Source organism: Hordeum vulgare, chromosome 2H (assembly GCF_904849725.1).
Source record: "Hordeum vulgare subsp. vulgare chromosome 2H, MorexV3_pseudomolecules_assembly, whole genome shotgun sequence".
NCBI lineage: Eukaryota > Viridiplantae > Streptophyta > Magnoliopsida > Poales > Poaceae > Hordeum > Hordeum vulgare.
In genome coordinates, this window is record NC_058519.1 from 373,827,090 (window position 1) to 373,844,181 (window position 17,092).

A 17,092-nucleotide genomic window follows, 5' to 3' on the forward strand; every position below is an offset into this window, starting at 1 on the left:
GTTTATCACTTGTGAGTAGTTACTGTTGTTCTTGAGGCCATGGGAGAATTCATGTTGCAAGTAGTCATGTGAAGTTTAGATTCATTCGATATTTTGATGATATGTATGTTTTGATTCCCTTAGTGGTGTTATGTGAACGTCGACTACATAACACTTCACCATATTTGGGCCTAAGGGAATGCATTGTGGAGTAGCAATTAGAGGGTGGGTTGCGAGAGTGACATAAACTAAAATCCCGATCTATGAACTACTTCGTAAGGGGCTGATTTGGATCACTATGTTTAATGCTAGGGTTAGAATTTATTCTTAACACTTCTCTCGTATTTGCAGATGCTTGCGGGAGGGTAATTCATAAGTGGATGGGCTAGTGCTTGGGTGTTGTTCTTACATGAGAAACCTCCCACTTATGATTAACCCTCCCGCAAGCATCTGCAACTACGAGAAAAGTATTAAGAATAAATTCTAACCATAGTATTAAACACCGGGATCCAAATCAACCCCTTACAAAGTAGTGCATAGACTCGGGTTTAAGTTTTTGTCACTCTCGCAACCTACCCTCTAATTACTACTCCACAATGCATTCCCTTAGGCCCAAATATGGTGAAGTGTTATGTAGTCGACGTTCACATAACACCACTAAGGGGATCACAACATTCATATCATCAAAATATCAAACAAATATCAACTTCACATGACTACTTGCAACATGATTTCTCTCGTGGCCTCAAGAACAAAAGTAACTACTCACAAGTGATAAACATGTTCATGATGAGATATGTATTAAATAGCCTAATCGATCTAAACATATGATCTTCCACCAAATAAACCATAAAGCATCAACTACAAGATGTAATCAACACTACTAGTCACACCCCATGTACCAATCCGAGGTTTCAGTACAAGATTGAGTACAAGAAATGAACTAGGGTTTTGAGAGGAGATGGTGCCGATCAAGATGTTGATGAAGATTGGCCTCCCCAAGATGAGAGGGTTGTTGGTGATGATGATGGCCTCAATCTCCCCCTCCATGAGGGAAGTTCCTCGAGCGGAATTGCTCCGCTAGAGGGCAAAAGTGCTCCTGCCCAGGTTCCGCCTCGAGATGGAGGCACTTCGTCTCAAAAGTCCTCCTCCATTTTTTCAGGGTAAAAGGGAATTTATACGAGAAGATGATCGCCAAAGGTGGTCCAGGGGGCCCACTAGACATCACGCCGCGCCAGGGATGCCGGGTGCGCCCTGGTGTCTAGTGGGCGCCTGGTAGCCCCCCTCCGGTACTTCTTCGCTCCAGTATTTTTTATTTATTATAAAATAAATTTTCATAATTTTTTAGACCAATTGGAGATGTGCATAATAGGTATCTCCGACGTAGTTTTTTCATGCCCAGAATTTCATCTGCCGACATTCTCCCACTTGATGTAAACCTTGCATATTATGAGAGAAAAGACATTAGAATTACTCCACCAAGTGGAAAAGTGCATAAAACACTATAAAGAGCAGTAACAAAACATGATGCGAAATGGACATATCAACTCCCCCAAGCTTAGACCTTGATTGTCCTCAAGCGAAAGTCGATAATGAAAATCATGACCACATGCTTTGAGAGAGAGGTGTCGATAAAAACAAAATACGGACATAGCAGCATCATGCTCAATATTATAACAACAAATAAAACTTTATAAAGTACTTCATCACAACATTTTCATCATATAAATTTCATCATAAAGGATTCTTATAAACAAGTAGCAATTCATCACAACATCGAAGTATGAAGCATAAATTCTATTGAAAACTAACAAACTATGTTTTTAGGCAACTTTGCAACACAATTCATCATATTTGTAGGAAGGACACTCCTCTGCCTGCTCGTCATTTGCTCGTCCCGACATGGGACGGAGCCGCCGCTGCCCTTCTGCTCGCCGGCCGCAGCTCGCCGCCGCTACTCCTCTGCCTGCTATACCTCTGTTCGTCCCGGCATGGGGGGGAGCCGCTGCTGCCCTTCTGCTCGCCGACTGCAGCTCGCCGCCTCCCTGCAGCCGGCCGGGAGCGCATGCGGTGGCCGGAGGTGATCGGTGTGTGCGGAGCTTGCGATTCCAATGATTGCAAGCTAGCTTGCTCCAACGATTGGGGACCTAATTGCATTTTTGTTTTGGTCAATTGGACTTATTTATAAATGTGGCTCTCTAATTTTTAGTGCGTCTCCTGGACTGCTACGAGTTGTCCGCTATTCGCTATATTTTTGTGCCTCTGGTGGACTCAATCGGCCACGACGCGCTAAAATTACTAAAATGGTGCGGTAAAATTATTTTAGCGCGTCGCTTTTTGGGCATCTGTTGAAGATGCTCTAAAACATTTTAATCGGAGTTACGGTTTAATATCTATGAATTAAATCATTTTAATATGGCATTAATGCAAATTAAATGGAAACTACAAGTTAAACATTTCAACAATGGCTGAAAGTTGGATATTGTGAAACTACACAAAATTCTAAGCATTTTTCATGTATAAAGTTTTTAAATCCGAAGGACGGTTATTTAGTTATGAGCAATGCAAAATATATGCATTTCTTGTAATTAGCAGAATCCTATATTCATTGACAAATTCACAACCAGGAAAAATATGCACACGGGCCGATTCTACATCGGGCGCAACATAATACTTAGTGCGTGGGTGACATATAGAGGGGGCTCGGCGCTGGCTCACCTTGCTGGGTCTGGCCAAGTAGGAGAGGAGGCCGGACGGAGAGCAAACGAACTGGGTGGGCCTGGGCGCTGCGGGAGCTGGGCCGAGGCTCTGTGGGAGCTGGGAACTGGCGGTCGCCCTCCTCCTCGCACGCTCCCGAGCGGAGGCAGGGTGACGGCGATGGCAAGCAGCGGGGGCGTGGGCACCGACGGCAAGGCGCGACCGGGGATGAGGGGCGGTGGCCGGCGGGACGGACGACGGTAGATCCGGCAATGGGGCGGTGGATCTGGACGTGGGGGGAGGTCCAACGACGGGGTATAGGTTCGACCGGGCAACTCTCTACTCCAGCGAGCGGCGCGACGGCTGTTGGCGACGGCAGGCGCTGCTTCCCTGGCCACGGGGCACACGGGAGCCGACAGATCCTCAGGGAGGTGACAATACAGTCGGTCGGCTGGAGGCGCTGCAGTTCAGTGCGACACACGTTATGGGGCTAGCTATGGTCGCCGATACATTGTCTCGGTTGGCCGCGGACATGTCCGGCGGGCTGCAGGTACAAAATGTGAGAATCCAATCTCAGATTTGAGGGCTGAAATTGGAGGGGGAACTAGTATTTCGGGATTGGGAGGAGGTGGAGCTAGCAGGTGGGGTTTTTGAGGGATGTCTGCAAAAATAGCTAGGGGAACCCTAGAGAGTGAGAGACTCTCTCCACAAGGTGATTTATATATAGGGAATGATCTATGATGGGTTGGACCTCGTCCATCCGTTCGTGATCCGAAGGCCACAAACGGGGGAAGGGCTAGGCTGACAAAAGAGGGAGTTTTGTGGCCCGACACAAGTTTTAGAAAACCGAAAACGTCCGCGATTTGACTGGGTATAGTGTCGTTATACATTTAACGGTTCGGGTATCAAACGATCTTCGATCGCAACGAAATATCGCAGGCGGTCTACGTACAATAAAATAAGACCGCACACCAACTTTCAACCCATTCCAAGGAAGTTTTATACACTCTTTAAAATAATATTTTAACGATGTCGCGGGTGCGTGCGTGTGTGGTTGGTCTCGAAACGGTCAATGACAAAAACGAAGAGATTACGCAACTAACTAAGGATACAAGTTTTGAAAAATGAGGGCAATGGAGTGTTGATGCAATGCGGATGATGTGCATGATGCGATGATGAATGCAACAACCAAATAAATCACACGACAACAACGAAATAAAGGGGAATCTTCTGGAGCGTCGGTACCGGGCTGTTACGTAGATCTTGGTGTTCTTTGTGTTCTCCTTGTTCTTCCTCTCATATTCCTCCATATCTTTTGTTGTTGTGGTGGGATTTGAGACTGACGGACTTGACCACTTCGTGTGTTCTTGTCATTGCATTAGCTGCATCAGTTTGAGCTCTCAACAGTGATACATGGAAGACAAAAGTTGAGAAGTTTACCACTATTGGGTGTTTTGGGCACCCTAGAGATTGTGTCTCTTGGGTGCTTGGGTACCCTACACGGTTGGCGGTGTCTCGAAGATCAATCATTATGGTGTAAAGTTTCGAGCAAGCGTTGGGATCTCCAATTAGGTTGTTGGGATTGCTCCAAGCAATTTGTATGGTTTTGATGACCGCCCCAAGGGTTTTCAATTGTACAGGTTTGATAATCGCCCCCAAGGGTTACCAATTTTATGTTGGAAATATGCCCTAGAGGCAATAATAAATTAGTTATTATTATATTTCTTAGTTCATGATAATCGTTTATTATCCATGCTATAATTGTATTGATTGGAAACACAATACTTGTGTGGATACATAGACAAAACACTGTCCCTAGTAAGCCTCTAGTTGACTAGCTCGTTGATCAAAGATGGTCAAGGTTTCCTGGCCATAGGCAAGTGTTGTCACTTGATAACGGGATCACATCATTAGGAGAATCATGTGATGGACTAGACCCAAACTAATAGACGTAGCATGTTGATCGTGTCATTTTGTTGCTACTGTTTTTTGCGTGTCAAGTATTTGTTCCTATGACCATGAGATCATATAACTCACGGACACCGGAGGAATGCTTTGTGTGTATCAAACGTCGCAACGTAACTGGGTGACTATAAAGATGCTCTACAGGTATCTCCGAAGGTGTTCGTTGAGTTAGTATAGATCGAGACTGGGATTTGTCACTCCGTGTGACGGGGAGGTATCTCGGGGCCCACTCGGTAATACAACATCACACACAAGCCTTGCAAGCAATGTAACTTAGTGTAAGTTGCGGGATCTTGTATTACGGAACGAGTAAAGAGACTTGCCGGTGAACGAGATTGAAATAGGTATGCGGATACTGACGATCGAATCTCGGGCAAGTAACATACCGAAGGACAAAGGGAATGACATACGGGATTACACGAATCCTTGACACTGAGGTTCAAACGATAAGATCTTCGTAGAATGTGTAGGATCCAATATGGGCATCCAGGTCCCGCTATTGGATATTGACCGAGGAGTCTCTCTGGTCATGTCTACATAGTTCTCGAACCCGCAGGGTCTGCACACTTAAGGCTCGACGTTGTTTTATGCGTATTTGAGTTATATGGTTGGTTACCGAATGTTGTTCGGAGTCCCGGATGAGATCACGGACGTCACGAGGGTTTCCGGAATGGTCCGGAAACGAAGATTGATATATAGGATGACCTCATTTGGTTACCGGAAGGTTTTCGTGCATTACCGGAAAAGTTTCGGGCTCATCGGTAGTGTACCGGGAGTGTCGGGAGGGGTGCCGGGGACCATCGGGAGGGGAGTCACGCCCAAGGGGTCTCATGGGCTATGGGAAGAGATAAACCAGCCCCTAGTGGGCTGGAATAAGTTCCCACTAAGGCCCATAAGGTTTGAGAAGGAAAAAACACAAGGTGGAAAGAGTTTCCAAGTGGGAAGGTGGAATCCTACTCCAAGTAGGATTGGAGTAGGACTCCTCCACCTCCAATTTCGGCCAAACCTTTAGGTTTTGAGGCTGCCTCCTCCCCTCCCTCCCACCTATATATATACGGAGGTTTTAGGGCTGATTTGAGACGATTTTTCTCACGGCTGCCCGACCACATACCTCCATAGTTTTTCCTCTAGATCGCGTTTCTGCGGAGCTCGGGCGGAGCCCTGCTGAGACAAGATCATCACCAACCTCCGGAGCACCGTCACGCTGCCGGAGAACTCTTCTACCTCTCCGTCTCTCTTGCTGGATCAAGAAGGCCGAGATCATCGTCGAGCTGTACGTGTGCTGAACGCGGAGGTGCCGTCCGTTCGGTACTAGATCGTGGGACTGATCGCGGGATTGTTCGCGGGGCGGATCGAGGGACGTGAGGACGTTCCACTACATCAACCGCGTTCTCTAACGCTTCTGCTGTACGATCTACAAGGGTACGTAGATCACTCATCCCCTCTCGTAGATGGACATCACCATGATAGGTCTTCGTGCGCGTAGGAAATTTTTTGTTTCCCATGCGACGTTCCCCAACAGTGGAATCATGAGCTAGGTTCATGCGTAGATGTCTTCTCGAGTAGAACACAAAAGGTTTTTGTGGGCGGTGATGTGCGTTTTGCTGCCCTCCTTAGTCTTTTCTTGATTCCGCGGTATTGTTGGATTGAAGCGGCTTGGACCGACATTACTCGTACGCTTACGAGAGACTGGTTTCATCGTTACGAGTAACCCCCTTTGCTCAAAGATGACTGGCAAGTGTCGGTTTCTCCAACTTTAGTTGAATCGGATTTGACCGAGGAGGTCCTTGGATGAGGTTAAATAGCAACTCATATATCTCCGTTGTGGTGTTTGCGTAAGTAAGATGCGATCCTACTAGATACCCTTGGTCACCACGTAAAACATGCAACAACAAAATTAGAGGACGTCTAACTTGTTTTTGCAGGGTATGATTGTGATATGATGTGGCCAACGATGTGATGTGATATATTGGATGTATGAGATGATCATGTTGTAATAGAAATATCGACTTGCACGTCGATGGTACGGCAACCGGCAGGAGCCATAGGGTTGTCTTTATACTAACATATGTTCTTGCAGATGCGTTTACTATTTTGCTAGGCTGTAGCTTTAGTAGTGATAGCATAAGTAGCACGACAACCACGATGGCAACACGTTGATGGATGATCATGGTGTGGCGCCGGTGACAAGAAGATCGTGCCGGTGCTTTGGTGATGGAGATCAAGAAGCACGTGATGATGGCCATATCATGTCACTTATGAATTGCATGTGATGTTAATCCTTTTATGCACCTTATTTTGCTTAGAACGACGGTAGCATTATGAGGTGATCTCTCACTAAAATTTCAAGACGAAATTGTGTTCTCCCCGACTGTGCACCGTTGCGACAGTTCTTCGTTTCGAGACACCACGTGATGATCGGGTGTGATAGACTCAACGTTCACATACAACGGGTGCAAAACAGTTGCACACGCGGAACACTCGGGTTAAGCTTGACGAGCCTAGCATGTGCAGACATGGCCTCGGAACACATGAGACCGAAAGGTCGAGCATGAATCGTATAGTTGATATGATTAGCATAGGGATGCTTACCACTGAAACTATTCTCGACTCACGTGATGATCGGACTTGAGATAGCGGATTTGGATCATGTACCACTCAAATGACTAGAGAGATGTACTTTTTGAGTGGGAGTTCTTAAGTAATATGATTAATTGAACTAATTGTCATGAACATAGTCTAATGGTCTTTGCGAATTACGATGTAACTTGCGCTATAGCTCTACTGTTTTTATATGTTCCTAGAGAAAATTTAGTTGAAAATTGATAGTAGCAACCTTTGCAGACTGAGTCTGTAAAACCGAGGATTGTCCTCGTTGCTACGCAGAAGGCTTATGTCCTTAATGCACCACTCGGTGTGCTGCACCTCGAGCGTCGTCTGTGGATGCTATGAACATCCGACATACACATTACTGATGACTACACGATAGTTCAGTGCAAGATACTTGATGGCTTAGAAGCAAGGCGCCGAAAACGTTGTAAAACGTCACGGAACATAAGTGATGTTCCGAAGAGATGCAATTGTGATTTCATGCTTGTGCCCTTGTTAAGAGGTACTAGACCTCCAACAAGATTCTTTGACCACAAAGTAAAGGAGAAAAGCTCAATCGTTGAGCATGTGCTCAGATTGTCTGAGTACGACAATCACTTGAATCAAGTGGGAGCTAATCTTCCAGATGAGATAGTGATGGTTCTCCAAAAGTCACTGCCACCAAGCTTTGAGAGCTTCGTGATGAACTATGACATATCAAGGATAGATACAATGATCCTTGAGCGATTTGCGACGTTTGACACTGCGAAAGTAGAAATCAAGAAGGAGCATCAATAGTTGATGGTTTGGAAAACCACTAAGTTTCAAGAAAGGCGAGGGCTAGAAGGGATACTTCGTGAAACGGCAAAACAGTTGCTGCGCTAATGAAGAGACCCAAGATTAAACCCAAACCCGAGACTAAGTGCTTCTGTAATAAGGGGAACAGTCACTGAGGCGGAGCAACTCTAGATACTTGGTAGATAAGAAGGCTGGCAAAAGTCGAAAGAAGTATATTTGATATACATAATGTTGATGTGTACTTTACTAGTACTCCTAGTAGCATGAGGGTATTGGATACCGGTTCGGTTGCTAAGTGATTAGTAACGCGAAATGAAAGCTACGACATAAACGGAGACTAGCTAAAGGCAAGGTGACGATACGTGTTGGAAGTGTTTCCAAGGTTGATATGATCAAACGTCGCACGCTCCCTCTACCATCGGGATTGGTGTTGAACCTAAATAATTGTTATTTGGTGCTTGCGTTAGGCATGAACATGATTGGATCGTGTTTATTGCAATACGATTATTCATTCAAAGAGAATAATGGTTACTCTATTTGCTTGAATAATCACCTTCAATGGTTTATTGAATCTCGATTGTAGTGTTACACATTGGTGCCAAAAGATACGAGTTAAATGATGATAGTACCACTTACTTGTGGCACTGCCGCTTGAGTCATGTTAGTATAAATTGCATGAAGAGGCTCCATGCTGATGGATCTTTACTCACCTGATTTCGAATCACTAGTGACATGCAAATCATACCACATGAGCAAGGCCTTGTTTTCATTGAGATGAAACAAGATAGTAACTTGTTGGAAGTGATACATTTTGATGTATGCAGTCCAGTGAGTGTTGAGGCACGCAGTGGATATCATTATGTTCTTACTTCACTGACGACTTGAGTAGATACATGAGTATTTACTTAATGAATCACAAGTCTGAAATATTGAAAAGTTCAATTCTGTTTCAGAGTGAAGTTCGTCGTAACAAGAGGATGAACTGTCTACGATATGATCATAGAAATGAATATCTGAGTTACGAATTTTTGGTACACAGTTAAGACAATGTGGAAATTGTTTCACAGTTCATGCCACCTGGAACATCATGGTGTGATGATGTGTCTGAACGTCATAGCCACGCACTATTTAGAATGGTGCATGCTGGGATGTCTCTTATCGAATTACCACTATCGTTTATGGGTTATGCATTAGAGACAACCACATTCACTTTAAATGGGGCACCGCGTATTTCCGTTGAGATGACACAGTATAGACTGAGGTTTAGAGAAATCTAAACTGTCGTTTCTTGAAAGTTTGGGGCTTCGAAACTTATGTGAAAAAGTTTCAGTCTGATAAGCTCGAACCCAAAGCGGATAAATGCATCTTCACAGGATATCCAAAACAGTTGGGTACATCTCCTATCTCAGATCCGAAAGCAAAGTGTTTGTTTCTAGAAACGGATCCTTTCTCGAGAAAAGGTTTCTCTCGAAAGAATTGAGTGGGAGGGTAGTAGAACTTGATGAGGTTATTGAACCATCACTTCAACCAGTGTGTAGCAGGGCGTAGGAAGTTGTTCCTATGGCGCCTACACCAATTGAAGTGGAAGCTGATGATGGTGATCATTAAGCTTCGAATCAAGTTACTACAAACCTCGTAGGTCGACAAGGTCGCGTACTGCTGCAGAGTAGTACGGTAACCCTGTCTTGGAGGTCATGTTGTTGAGCAACAGTGAACCTACGAGTTATGGAGAAAGCGATGGTGGGCCCAGATTCCGACAAATGGCTGGAAGCCATAAAATCCGAGAGAGGATCCATGTGTGAAAACAAAGTGTAGACTTTGGTAGAACTACTTGATGGTCATGGGACTATTGGGTAAAATGGATCTTTAAAAGAAGACAGACGATGATGGTGATAAGTCACTATTAAGAAAAGCTCGACTTGTCGCAAAGATGTTTTCGATAAGATCAAACAGTTGACTATGATGAGACTTTCTCACTCGTAGCGATGCTAAAAGTCTGTTAGAATTATGTTAGTTGTTGATGCATTATTTATGAAATATTGCACGTAGGATGTCAAAACATTGTTTTCTCGACGGTTTCCTTGAGCAAACATTGTATGTGATACAACCAGAAGGTTTTGTCGATCCTAAAGATACTAGCAAGTATGCAAGCTCCAGTGATCCTTCAATGGACTGGTGCAAGCATCTCGGAGTTGGAATATACACTTTGATGAGATGATCAAAGATTTTGGGTTTGTACAAGGTTTATGAGAAACTTGTATTTCCAAAGAAGTGAGTGGGAGCACTATAGAATTTCTGATAGGTATATGTGGTTGACATATTGTGGATCAGAAGTAATGTAGAATTTCTGTAAAGCATACAAGGTTGTTTGAAAGAAGTTTTCAAAGGAGTACCTGGATTACGCTACTTGAACGTTGAGCATCAAAGATCTATGGAGATAGATCGAAAGCGCTTAATAGAAGTTTCAACAAGATGCATGCCTTGACAAGTTTTTGAAAGAGTTCAAAATAGACCAGCAAAGAAGGAGTTTTTGGTTGCGTTGTGAGGTGTGAATTTGAGTAAGACTCAAAACCCGAACACGGCAGAATAAAGAGAATAGACGAAGGTCGTCTTCTATGCCTTAGCCATAGAATCTAAAGTATGCCATGCTGTGTACCGCACCTGAAGTGTGTTGAGAGGTACAGAGAGTGATCCATGATTGAATCACTAGCAGCGGTCGAAATTTATCCTTAGTAACTAATGGACTAAGGAATTTTTCTCGATTATGGAGGTGGTTAAAGAGTTTGTCGTAAAGGGTTACGTCAATGCAAGCTTTGACACTAATCCGGATAACTATGAGTAGTGAAACGGATTCGTATAGTAGAGTAGATATTTGGAGCATTTCCGAATAGCACGTAGTAGCAGCATCTATAAGATGACATAAAGATTTGTAAAGAATGCACGAATCTGAAAGTTTCAGAACCGTTGACTAAAACCTCTCTCACGAGCAAGACGTGATAGACCCCATAACTATATGGGTGTTGGATTCGTTGGAATCACATGGTGATGTGAACTAGATTATTGACTCTAGTGAAAGTGGGAGACTGTTGGAAATATGCCCTAGAGGCAATAATAAATTAGTTATTATTATATTTCTTAGTTCATGATAATCGTTTATTATCCATGCTATAATTGTATTGATTGGAAACACAATACTTGTGTGGATACATAGACAAAACACTGTCCCTAGTAAGCCTCTAGTTGACTAGCTCGTTGATCAAAGATGGTCAAGGTTTCCTGGCCATAGGCAAGTGTTGTCACTTGATAACGGGATCACATCATTAGGAGAATCATGTGATGGACTAGACCCAAACTAATAGACGTAGCATGTTGATCGTGTCATTTTGTTGCTACTGTTTTCTGCGTGTCAAGTATTTGTTCCTATGACCATGAGATCATATAACTCACGGACACCGGAGGAATGCTTTGTGTGTATCAAACGTCGCAACGTAACTGGGTGACTATAAAGATGCTCTACAGGTATCTCCGAAGGTGTTCGTTGAGTTAGTATAGATCGAGACTGGGATTTGTCACTCCGTGTGACGGGGAGGTATCTCGGGGCCCACTCGGTAATACAACATCACACACAAGCCTTGCAAGCAATGTAACTTAGTGTAAGTTGCGGGATCTTGTATTACGGAACGAGTAAAGAGACTTGCCGGTGAACGAGATTGAAATAGGTATGCGGATACTGACGATCGAATCTCGGGCAAGTAACATACCGAAGGACAAAGGGAATGACATACGGGATTACACGAATCCTTGACACTGAGGTTCAAACGATAAGATCTTCGTAGAATGTGTAGGATCCAATATGGGGATCCAGGTCCCGCTATTGGATATTGACCGAGGAGTCTCTCTGGTCATGTCTACATAGTTCTCGAACCCGCAGGGTCTGCACACTTAAGGTTCGACGTTGTTTTATGCGTATTTGAGTTATATGGTTGGTTACCGAATGTTGTTCGGAGTCCCGGATGAGATCACGGACGTCACGAGGGTTTCCGGAATGGTCCGGAAACGAAGATTGATATATAGGATGACCTCATTTGGTTACCGGAAGGTTTTCGTGCATTACCGGAAAAGTTTCGGGCTCATCGGTAGTGTACCGGGAGTGTCGGGAGGGGTGCCGGGGACCATCGGGAGGGGAGTCACGCCCCAAGGGGTCTCATGGGCTATGGGAAGAGATAAACCAGCCCCTAGTGGGCTGGAATAAGTTCCCACTAAGGCCCATAAGGTTTGAGAAGGAAAAAACACAAGGTGGAAAGAGTTTCCAAGTGGGAAGGTGGAATCCTACTCCAAGTAGGATTGGAGTAGGACTCCTCCACCTCCAATTTCGGCCAAACCTTTAGGTTTTGAGGCTGCCTCCTCCCCTCCCTCCCACCTATATATATACGGAGGTTTTAGGGCTGATTTGAGACGATTTTTCTCACGGCTGCCCGACCACATACCTCCATAGTTTTTCCTCTAGATCGCGTTTCTGCGGAGCTCGGGCGGAGCCCTGCTGAGACAAGATCATCACCAACCTCCGGAGCACCGTCACGCTGCCGGAGAACTCTTCTACCTCTCCGTCTCTCTTGCTGGATCAAGAAGGCCGAGATCATCGTCGAGCTGTACGTGTGCTGAACGCGGAGGTGCCGTCCGTTCGGTACTAGATCGTGGGACTGATCGCGGGATTGTTCGCGGGGCGGATCGAGGGACGTGAGGACGTTCCACTACATCAACCGCGTTCTCTAACGCTTCTGCTGTACGATCTACAAGGGTACGTAGATCACTCATCCCCTCTCGTAGATGGACATCACCATGATAGGTCTTCGTGCGCGTAGGAAATTTTTTGTTTCCCATGCGACGTTCCCCAACATTTTATGGGTTCGATGACCGCCCCTAGGGTTGCCAATTGTACGAGTTCGAATATCTTCCATGGACGACGCTATGTTGATCATCTTCCTGCTGGTTTGGTCGTTTCGAGTATGGCATGACTGTGTCCATGGAGATAGAAGCGCACATGGCGCTTTCCACATGGATTATCTCATCAACTCCTTTTTCTACTTCATCACATGGTTATCCTAATATCCAAATATCATACCTGAAGGCTTTGAGCTTCTGGTACTCTTCACATCATGGAGGTCACTTCATTACCTAACTAAAATAAATATTTATAGGTCACTTCGTTACCTAACTAAAATATCTTGACTACACCGGCTTCCGGCTTGGTTCGCTAGAAATTCGAGTTCCACGTTGCTAGCGTGTGATGGGAACTTGCCATCTGCACATGAGGTCCAGAGCAATTAGAATAAAGTTAGGTTTAGACTCTTTATTCATCGCAAAAAAAAGGTTTAGACTCTTTATAATTAAAGGGGTAATTAGTCTCTATGATTAATTTGCATCGGTCTAGAGAAATCAGAAAAAGTAGCATAAACGAAAGCAAACCTGTTTCAACTCAAATACAATTGTGCCAATTCCTTAGGTAGAAACTATCTTGGTATTTTATGTGAGGGGCTTATAGCTCCCGTGCGACGTTTTTCATGGAAATTGGATGGAATGCGACGTTTTTCGCGAGAATGGCTATGGTGCGACAGTTTGGAGTGCGTGAGTAGCCCAACATCGCCCTTAAGCTCAGCTGATGCCCTCGTCGCGCGTTAGGGGTAGGACACACCACTCATCCACGTTGGCGTGGGACCCAGACGGCAATGACATGGCCCCGTCCCCACATCAGTCAACCCCGTTACATGGATCTGTTTATTACGAGTGGGACCTCACGCGTCCAGTCAGCCTGGGGCGTGCATTGTAGCGACCCCTGCCTCTGTTCATGACGGAACCGTCTCGACCTGGTGACGCCCATTTCTCTATGGGTTTTTCACTGCCACGCGCCGCCGTCCATCACTGCGGGTTTTTCTAGTCTACGTCTTGTCGTTTCGGCTTCTCCGGGCTGGAGGAAACCCATCCTGGCGACGGTGGTAGATGGAGCTGGCGAGGCGAGTGATGTCAGCTGTGCTTCCCTTGCAACGGCGCCAAAAATAGTCGTGTCGACGGCACCAGGAATCCTTCAGCTGCGGCTACGCCTTAAGGGACCTCCTAGGCAAGTATGCAAAGGATTTCCCCCGTGGCCTTGGAGCCTTGCATTGGTGTTCCCTCGAAGCGGAAAGGGTGATGTAGCACAGCGGTGGTAAGTATTTCCCTCAGTTTGAGAACCAAGGTATCAATCCGGTGGAGGAGTATCACAAGATCCTGCACAAAGACAAAAGCTTGCTCCCAACGCTATGAAGGGGTAGTCAATCCCTTATAGATTGTTTGCCAAGTGAGAACTGAAAGCAACAAAGTAACAAAGCAAAGTAAAAGCGGAGGTGTAAACGATGGATGTGAATAGACCCGGGGGCCATAGTGTTTACTAGTGGCTTCTCTCATGAAAGCAAGTAGACGGTGGGTGAACAAATTACTGTCGAGCAATTGATAGAACCGCGCAAAGTCGTGATGATATCTATGCAATGATTATATCTATAGGCATCACGTCCAAAACAAGTAGACCAATACTTTTTGCATCTACTACTATTACTCCACACGTCGACCGCTATCCAGCATGCATCTAGTGTATTAAGTCCATAAGAACAGAGTAACGCCTTAAGCAAGATGACATGATGTAGAGGGATAATCTCAAACCAATGATAAAAACCCCATCTTTTTTACCCTTGATGGCAACTACTTGATGTGTGCCTTGCTGCCCCTACTGTCACTAGGAAAGGTCACCACATGGTAGAACCCAAAACCAACCACTTCTCCCATTGCAAGAATCATAGATCTAGTTGGCCAAACAAAACCCAAGACTCGGAGAGACTTACAAGGATATCAAATCATGCATATAAGAAATCAGCAAAGACTCAAATATATATCATAGATAATCTGATCACAAATCCACAATTCATCGGATCCCGACAAACACACTGCCAAAGAAGATTACATCGGATAGATCTCCATGAAGATCATGGAGAACTTTGTATTGAAGATCCAAGAGAGAGAAGAAGCCATCTAGCTACTAACTACGGACCCGTAGGTCTGAAGTGAACTGCTCACGAGTCATTGGAGGGGCGATGATGATGATGAAGAAGCCCTCCAACTCCAAAGTCCCCTCCGGCAGGGCACCGGGAAGGGTCTCCAGATGAGATCTCACGGAAACGGAAGCTTACGGCGGCGGAAAAGTATTTTCGAGGCTCCCGTGATTTTTTGCAGAATATTTGGGAATTTATAGGCCAAATACCTAGATCAGGGGGCGGCCAGGGAGGCCACAAGTTTTCCCACCGCTGCCTCCCCACTGGTGGCGGAGTGGGGGCTTGTGGGCTCCGTGGAGCCCACGTGGCCTCGCCCAAAGGCCACCCTGATCTTCTTCCTTTCGGGAAAAAATCATTTCGGGGTTTTTCTTCCGTTTGGACTCCGTTCCAAAATGAGATATGAAAAGAGTCAAAAACACGGAAAAAATAGGAACTGGCAAAAAAGATATAAAAGGGTACATAAAACATCCAAAGAAGACAAGATAACATCGTGAAACCATAAAAAATTATAGATACGTTTGAGACGTATCAAGCATCCCCAAGCTTAACTCCTGCTCGTCCTCGAGTAGGGAAGTGATAAGAATGAATTTTTGATGCTTTCATGCTACCTAGCATAGGTGTCCTTTGTAATTCCTCTTATGTGACGTGAATGTTCAGATCCATTAGATTCAAAACAATAGTTTGCTATTGACGTGGAAACAATAATAATTCAAGAAAACTAGCAAAGTAATCATGAACTTTCAAAATAACAAGGCCAAACACTACTGAAATTCAGAAATTTTCTGTCTGCCATGGCAGACGGCAAAGGGGGTATCCACGGACGGCAAAGGCTTTGCCGTCGGTCAGCAGACGGCAAAAAAAATTCTGGTGAAGAGGTTCTTTGCCGTCTGCTTTTTTAAAGCGGACGGCAAAGAATATTTGCCATGAGGGGGCAGACGGCAAATTAAATGGGACGACACATACTGCAATGGCCCCGTTAAGTGTTAACGGCAGGCCTCCTCTCTTTGCCGTCTGCCATCGTCCCTTTGCCATGTGGGGGTAGACGGCAAAGGGGGAACCAACCCCTTTTTAATTTATTTTTTATTATATCCAGCATTTTTAACAATAATCAGGATATATATATATATATATATATATTTGACATAAATAAATTTCTTTCCGTACTCATAACCATATTAAAATAACTCTCATCCATAGTGCATACATATTATGCAAGTTGCATCCGTACCAAACCATATATTACACCAGTTTCATCCACATCCATACAAAGTTTCATATATATCCATATACTACAATAGTTTCAATACAAGCCATGGTACAAGAAATAATCTTCAAGCGTTCCATCAATATAATCCAAGCTTCCCGTGAAGTGAATGTAATCTGCAAAATGACAAATAAGAAAGTTAGAAGAATAATACTAGATGAAGAAGTGTATATAGGTCATTTCAGAGAGAAATTAGCTAAGTATAGGCCATTTAGGAGCTAACTAAGCTAATTATGTCATTTAGGTGGAACCCTAGCTAACTATAGGTCGTTTCGGAGCTAACTTGGGTAAAATAGGTCATTCCGGAGCAAACTATGCTTATTTAGCCATTTTGGATCTAGCTAGGATAATTATAGGCCATTTAATACCTAAGTTAGGTGAATAGGTCATCTTGCAGCTACGTAAGCCTTATTATGTCATTTAGGAGAGAACTTAGCTAACTATAGGTCATTTCTTGTTAAATAGGTCATTTTGGAGCTAACTAATCTAATTATGTCATTTCGTAGGATAATTAGCCAATTTAGCCTTTCTTGGATGAGTCTAAGCTACGTAGAAGAAGAGAAAGAGAAGAAGAAGTAAAATAAGGAGGAGGAGGAGGAGGAGGAGAAGGAGAAGGAAGAGGCGAAGAAGAAGAAAAGAAGAATGAGAAGGAGAAGGAGGAAGAAGGAGGAAGAAGAAGAAGAAGGAGGAGCTCCTTCTCCTTCTTCTCCTCCTTCTTCTC

At 44.5% G+C, this 17,092-nt stretch overlaps 1 protein-coding gene across 1 annotated transcript; it reads right to left on the reverse strand.

Annotated features, from left to right (window-relative positions):
- Window positions 1-1,759: 1,759 nt before the first annotated feature.
- On the reverse strand, window positions 1,760-3,436 carry LOC123427384 (translation initiation factor IF-2-like). The gene is made up of 3 exons (XM_045111411.1): window positions 3,428-3,436; window positions 2,698-3,166; window positions 1,760-2,126 (listed from the first exon to the last, which is right to left on the reverse strand). Exons 1-3 carry the CDS (start codon window positions 3,434-3,436, stop codon window positions 1,864-1,866), a joined length of 741 nt encoding a protein of 246 aa, XP_044967346.1. The 3' UTR covers window positions 1,760-1,863.
- Window positions 3,437-17,092: the final 13,656 nt, after the last annotated feature.